An 8162-nucleotide genomic window follows, 5' to 3' on the forward strand; every position below is an offset into this window, starting at 1 on the left:
TATTAATGTTTGCTTCCTGTATAACCTTTTCTAGTAATATGCTAAACATTATAGACGATAATGGATCACCCTGCCGCACTCCTTGTTTGACCTCAAAGCTTTCTATTATAGTATTGTTTATCTTGACTTTATTCATTGTTCTTTGGAGAGTAAATTTTATAATTCTAATAAGCTTTGGAGAAACGTCCATGTCTTGCAATGCTGTGAATAACTCGCTTCTTTTCACTCGATCGAAAGCCTGTTTAAAGTCAATGAAAAGAACCATGGTGTCCTTATTATATTCGTAACTTTCAGCCTGTATTTCTCGTAGTGTGAAGACCTGATCCACAGTACTTCTGCCTTTTCTGAACCCACTTTGATATTCTCCTATGCTTTTATCAACCTTCGTTGTTAATCTGTTTTTAATATGCATAGCCAATATTTTATACGTTATGTTTAGTAGCGCTATGCCTCGATAATTCTGACAATCAGCCATATTTCCTTTTCTGTGAATAGGACACAGTATTGCTTCTGTCCATTCCTCAGGTAGTATTTCTTGTTCCCATATATTATTAATTAGTTTATGGATTTTCTCTACTAACTGATTTCCTCCAAAGTTAATCATTTCAGCCGTTATGCCGTCGCTTCCTGGGCTTTTTTTCATTTTTAATTTATCGATGATATTCTGAATTTCGCTTATAGTCGGAGCCTGCTCTTCACCCTGTTGATTTTGTATTTCATTTACTAGATCAGTGAAAGTAGATAGTGCGAATAAAATGTCCCGAAAACCATTATCAGCTGCAGAACTGCAAGATATTGCTAATAATTTATGGGATTCCGATGATGAAGAATCTCCTGAAGTAGGTGACATTAAAAGTGACTCTAAAATTCTAGATCATTTTTCGGAAGCAAGTGAAGAGGATAATCAGCAAGTAGTATTAAGTGATAATGAAGAAGAATGTGTAGCTACAAGTTCCCAGATTTCAGAGTGTGTAATTTTTGAAACTAAGGATGGGATTAACTGGAAGAGTCAACCACAACAGACAGGACGTATACGATCTTGCGACATAATAAAAAGCAAAACGCACAAAGTACTGTTAGCCCCTGGTCAAAGTGTAGATTATCGTGTTGATTCCTTTTGTTCGTTTGTGGACGAAAAAATTATAAACGAAATAGTGAAGTGTACAAATGAAGAAGCCGAAAAAGTCCTGGGGATAGAGAACTGGAAATATTGCGACTCTACATGGCTATATGCCTTTATTGAACTACTACTAACTGCAGGACACCTGAGTGCCAACATCCATAATGTAGATATACTTTGGAGTAAGTTTTATGGACCTACTATATTTAAAGCTACCATTTGGTTAAAACAATTCAAAAATTTGTTAAGATTTGTTCGATTTGACGATAAGGACACGAGGTCTGAACGAAGGAGGAACGACAAATTAGCAGCAATACGCGATGTGTGGAATCAAGTCAAACAAAACTTTCAGAAATACTATTTACCACAAAAAAACATAACGGTAGATGAGCAACGTGTTACCTATCGAGGTAGGTGTCCTATCAAGCAGTATATGCCTTCAAACCAGATAAGTATGCCATGAAAATATGGCAAATCCTTCAGGTAGATCGCACCCTCAAGGTAGACCGCATACTATAGTAATACCTTTTATTAATCTAGACAATTTAAATTTAACTTTAGTAAAAAATGAAAAAGAATATTAGAAATATATGGGTAAATATGAATAGTACATTCACGAACAGTGGTGGGCCCAACGGACCCAAAGGCGGATCCAGGACCGATTTTCGGGAGGGGCCATGAACGTTTTTTGGAGAGGGGTACCGGAGGGTCTTGGGATAATTTTTAAAAAATTTGGGTTTCAATGGTGAGTTTTAAGGCACTTTTCACACACTTTTGAGTGCCATAAAGACATTCAAAATTTATGGTTATTAAAGTATTATGAAAGTCAGTAAAGATTCCTACATATTTCTTCGGATCCAAGTGCAGTTCTTTCAATAAGTTTAATACTATTTTTCCCAATGCTTCTGCTGTCAGGCCTTGTTCTTTCCCTCTTTCTGATTTTCAGTAATTAATTTTATGTTCTCATAAGCGTCAATGACCTTAACAAAGTCTTCACGAATGCTGTTATTGTGTATGTATGTATCTTAAATTTAGAGAAAGCTGTTCCACGTGGGATACGTCGGTCATTTCGTCAACTATGACAGAGTAATAATTTGCACTTTGAACCTGATTCATTATTTGTGAAATTATGTCTTTATCACAACATGTTATCAATTGATTTTGATTGGTGCTACTAATGTATGTTGCTCGGGAAGATGCTGTGGATAGGTGTTGTTTAAGAGACTTATCTCCTGATGCGATTTTAAACCTTAACAATTTCCCTCATTGTTAGGTCCAGCATCTTCGTCCAGAAGCAGAAGAATATCATCACGATGGCCTCTTAGAAGGTATTTTGTCGACTTAAGAACACTATAGGTTCTACTATTAGTCGTAGTCTTTCTCTATTTTCTTGTACCTATTTAGACCTCTGAGAGTCTATCTGGTTAATGACTGACTTTTGCGGGTTGCGATAACTTTGTAGAAAATCCAGCCCAACCTGAACGCACTCCTTGTGGTATGATGTTTTTTCATGGGTTTGTATGGCTTTGTCTTTGACCATGACTTTGGCGAAAGATGTTAAATGTTTCGTGACAAGACTTTGAGCTATCATCCCTTTATTGTGACCATATTTTTCGTTAGAAAAATCTACACGCGCTGGCGTATTTTGTACGCCAGGTATAAGAATTCTACTGCAAATATATTTAAAAATTTAATTTTTGACCTTGTTGATCTCTCTAACCTATCACTGGAACGTGCTTTACAATTTGGTTTTAGTCTCGTTATAATCGGCGTTCTGGGAAGATCGTAATTTACAGTTTATTATTTGTTGTTTCCGGTGGTGGACAATATACGCCAGGATTATATTAATATAAGTAGTAATATAAGTACATATTTCAATTGTTTTTTGGTCATTATGGCACAAAATATATTTTTCTTTATAAACGATACTTTTTCTCCTGTAAAAAATCACATTTCAAAAAATTTTTTTAGTAATTTTATTTATTACGGAATCCAGTTATTCCACGATTCCAGTTATAAATCCCAATTGGCTTACTGAGAAGGAACTCGAAGTATTCACTGATGCTGAATAAGGTTTATAACAAATAACTAAGTCTATTTTTTCAAAAAAAAATAAACAAATCCGCTGTTTTTAAGTGTATTTTCTTGTGGCGTATAAAGTACGCCACGCGTGTAGTTATGTTATAACTTGATGCGCGGGTAGTTAAAGGTTAATAAACAATCCCTTTTGACTGTACGAAAGTACCAACCAACTCCTCTGTTCTAAGTGCTGGTGACCCAAGTAATGCTTCATTTCTTTTCTATTATTTGTGTGTACACAATATGGAAATTGCTACGACTTTGATGGCTGCCAAGGTCGTTCTAAAAATTGGCGCTTTGTAAAATTATTAACATTTTGATTTGCAAAACATCCTATGTTATTCTTCAAGAATTTTTGTAATGCTTTTGTTCGATTCTAGTCTAGACAACATATTTACCTCCTGTTTTGTACAAATCCATGTGTTTAAAATTAAAAACATTTGAACTGCAAATATTCAAATTTATATTTTTTTAAATTCTCGGAGGGGGCCATGGCCCCCATGGCCCCCTCCCTGGATCCGCCCTTGAACGGACACGAGTTGCCCGGTTACGTAAGTAAAATGTGTTGTCCGGATAAGGGTTAAGTCCGACACGTAGAACATTTCAAATGACAAGACTTATGTTGGTGATAAACAGCAGTCTGATTTTTGCATGAGAGTTTAATTAAAGGGTAACAAATCAATTGGAAGTTATGTCCGACAAAATACATGGACATTTTTCGTAGTCTGACGCTCGAAACTTGTAATCTTTTCCACAATTAAAACTTCCCCTGTTCCAGTGTTCCCCTTCATCAAAGTGTGTCCGACTAGACACCGTTAAGCTATTAACAAATTTTCAGCTTGCTATTAATCAACTTTTTTTTTGTACGCGGGATCCAGGCCTAAATCTATAATTTTACATTTTAGTGGAACATTCATTGGCTGTAGCTAATACATATTTAAACATCGAACCGAGCAAATATTTGGAACATAATAGAACACGTTTGGAACAATATTTTCGTGAGGAATTTCCTTTTATATTTGACTACGTTGCATATAATGTAGTTCTTGGTTTTACAATATTTGTAAGTACAACAGTTTTTAACCTATTAGAAAATGATAGTACCTATAGTTTTTCAGTACATCAAACTATCAGGAACCCAGATGCATTGTTTAATCTCAAATATTCATTTTTCATATTCGAAAATTAAATAATATTTTTATCACTCTGTATATCATATTAACGCTAGTCTTTTTTTATTTTTTTTATTTAATAAAACTCCAACAGGTATCTTATGATTATTGCTATCTGATAAATCAATGATCAATAAGCAAATTAGTTCTATCTACAAAATATTACAAAAAACTTATCTAAGGCCATATTGAGCAATAATCCTTAGGTTCTAATACATAATAGTACTACTAGCTAACGTGTACACTTTAGGCCGCACTTTGCTCTGCATTTTCACTTAACCCACTTATTTATTTTTATTATTTATGCATATGTTTATTATTTACATTAATTCAATTTTGTTATTGTACTATGCATGTGCGACCTGCTAATTTATTTGGTAATAACACATCGTAAAAAATATTTTGGGTATTGCACATCAATGCTGATGATAATTTTAAAACATCTTTTGTTCTTTTATATTTTGTAATAATATGACGTGTGTGGGGCCTGACCAAGAAATATACTGCCACTAATAAACGCGTACATTATTAATGATTGATTCGAATCCATTCATTGAGTTAATGGATGGACTATACAACAATTAGCATTCAACCTTTGTTAGAGTTAACATAGCTATTGTATTTTATTTCCTGGGCAGCTGGGGTTTTATTAAGCAGTGTAAAGCAGTGGTTTCGAATCCATCGTTCATTCAACATCCCTACAACTCAACGAAGCTTAGAATGCTGATATTCATCCGACTCGAAGGACCATGAATAGAACCAGCAATCTAAGTTTCGTTGAGTTGTAGGGATGTTGAATGTAGGATGAATTCGAAACCACTGCTTTACACTGTTTAATAAAACCCCCAGCTGTCCAGGAAATAAAATACAATAGCTATGTTAACTCTAACAAAGGTTGAATGCTAATTGTTGTATAGTCGTCCATCCATTAACTCAATGAATGGATGGGCAATATGGATTATTAGGGGCAAAATGTTTCTGGGTTAGGCCCCATACGCGTCATGTTATTAAAAATATAAAAGACCAAAAGATGTTTTAAAATTATCATCATTGATGTGCAATACCCAAAATATTGTTCACGATGTGTTATTACCAAATAAATTAGCAGGCCGCACATGCAGAATACAATAACAAAATGAATTGCGTTAATATGATATACAGAGTGATAAAATATTGTTTAATCTTCGGATATGAAATATGAATATTTGAGATTAAACAGGTATTATGAATTGGGCAAAAACCAATATGCATCACAATTTTATTTTTCTAAATTAAAATTTATTTTACTATTATAAATTAAACAGATACCATTAACCTTATTATTTGATACTATGCGGTTTTGCCAATTAATCAACAATATCTTATACTTTTAACAACAACTTCTTCTTCTTCTCGTAGCACTACAACCAGTGGCGGCTCGTGGCCTTAGAGATAGGGTCGGCAAGGTCTTTTTGTCTCCTCATATAGGTATACCATCTAATTAAAAGGATTAAATAATCATAGGAGATTTTTTTGTTTGGTTTACTTGACATTCTCTCTTGTTTCATGGTGTTTCAACAATATGTTTTGATTCTTTTGGGACAAGAGAAATCCCGTTCATTTAAAGCAGAAGTTGGTAGTAATAACAGAATTGATGATCAGTTTGTTGTAATGAATTGCAGTACTTACTATATAAAATTACACATGTTTTGTAACTTATCCAACTTACTGAAAATATTTGGATCAGAGTAATTTTTAAGTAATTTGTAATAATAAATATCTTGAAAATTCTTTGGCGAAGGTAAGTTTTAAATTTTGAATTGTCAAAGAGGTCAAAAATTTGCAAATCTTCAAAATTCGAAAAACGAGTATCTATTTGCGTAATATATAGTAGGTATCCAAAATTTCAAAATATACTCGATTTTCGAGATATGTATCATGCCTGTGTCTTTTTTGGGGTGGTTCGGAAATATCAAGCGAACCCAAAACGTCACTGCGTATATATCGGAAACTATTACGAAAATCTTTGAGATTTTGCACCAGTTTTCTTATTCTATCTTTGGAATAAATAATGTCAGTTGACTGATTTTGAACAACAATGAATATCAAATCGGTTTGGGCAAACACTTTCTTAAAAATATTTAAAAGAATATTAAAAGAGTAACCATTTATTAAAGTTGTCAAACCGATTGCTTCACGGATCAAGATATCACATCACAACTTTCAAAATCGTCGCCTTCGATAATAAATTAAAAAACTTCCAAAATCTGTTCACGAAAATCTGCTATAGTGGAATCTAACCGAGGCGAGGTTTAAAATTTCATCGCGTCTGACAAACTGTTTTCATTTTTTTTTCGAAACAAACTGTTCTAAAACAGGAGTCCCTTTGGGCGAGCTAAACTGGCAAGAAAAGACGATATTCTTTAATTTTTTTACACGTATCTAAGTATGCAAAACTAAATTCATTATATTCTCATGACAGTGAGTAAATAAAGCTTGTGGTGCAATAGTTTTACTTTTGCCTGGGAGACCGTTCAATTCACCAGACACCACGGCAGCGCCGTCATAAGTTTGCCCCAGTTTGCACTACCAATTTATTTTTGATATCAAAAATTTTTTAATCTGTTCTTTAAAACACCAAAAACATATTCTGCCTTATTGTTTTTACTCACGTCTGTAAAACCTAAAACCTCTCATAAATATTATCACGTAACGCGTATCGGACAACAGTTGATAATTATTGTAAATGACATGATCTACTTCATTGTAAAAGTTTCATCTACTTCTAGCGAAAAGCAAACGGTTTTCTGAATCTCAGATCCAATAACGTTATTCAAAATGTAACTAATTGATTATATTAGTTCATTCTGTACTATTTTAGACATGCCGCTAAATATCTTAGAATCAGATAGTAAATTAGAATACTTATCCAAATCGTATTTCTTAAACAATTTTATTAGTTATCTATAATTATATGATATAACGATTATACGGTATTATATATCTCTAAATAAATGGTAATTCCTGACAACTTAAAAAATTACAATATCAATTAAACGACGTAAAACGGCGTGAATTTTTTTTACAATTTCTGCCGATGCTTCCAAATGAAACAGGCAGATTTAAATGTGCCGTACCTGCCGCTTAATGCCTACGGAGAAATGTTTGTTTGGCTGCTCATCGAATTGTATTTTTTGTCGAGTTCTACGTGTAAATCGTCAAGCTACGGATGAGCTGGGGTCGGCTAGCCGAACAGTGAGATGTTTGGCTCGGATCATTCATTTTTTGAAAAGTCTCTTATGCGCAGGAATCACTTAACGCTCGGATTGGTCGAGTCCTTTTAAAAACAATGAATAAAATTTAATCTGTGTTATCTGACAGTATTTTTTATTTCAAAGATACGAAAAATGACATAAACTCTGATTAAATTAAATATTAAAAAAATCTATAATATCTATAAATGTATGGGTCGGCATTGCCGACCCTGCCGACCCTGACCGGCCTCCCCTGCTACAACCCAGCCTTGACTGACTGCAGAACCAGTTTCCATCTCGAACCGCCGTCCATATACCGTCGTTCTCAATACGGGTAGCCCCATTATTTTTAAATCTGACCATATGTTAGGCCTATACATCTGTACGACACTGTATATTTATTGGTTAGTATTCGGGTCGTGATAAGATCTAAAGATCCTTCTGTTCTAATTATAATAAGAGTGGTTATTAACCACTCTTATTATAATTAACATAAATTATGTTTTACGCTTAATTTCGAATAAACTTTATTGTTTTAACTCATATTAACCTTAACGC

General features: G+C 33.8%; 1 protein-coding gene across 1 annotated transcript in view; it reads left to right on the forward strand.

Annotated features, from left to right (window-relative positions):
• LOC114332455 (uncharacterized) overlaps window positions 1–7243 on the forward strand; it is a 31517-nt gene extending 24274 nt beyond the window's left edge. Inside the window, exons 3-4 of the mRNA XM_050660116.1 lie at window positions 4105–4262; window positions 7232–7243. Of these exons, the coding sequence (XP_050516073.1) occupies window positions 4105–4262; window positions 7232–7243 (170 nt within the window). The remainder of the gene's footprint in view (window positions 1–4104; window positions 4263–7231) is intronic.
• The last annotated feature ends 919 nt before the right edge of the window (window positions 7244–8162 follow it).

This window comes from Diabrotica virgifera, chromosome 9, assembly GCF_917563875.1.
Source record: "Diabrotica virgifera virgifera chromosome 9, PGI_DIABVI_V3a".
In the NCBI taxonomy this organism is placed as follows: Eukaryota; Metazoa; Arthropoda; class Insecta; order Coleoptera; family Chrysomelidae; genus Diabrotica; species Diabrotica virgifera.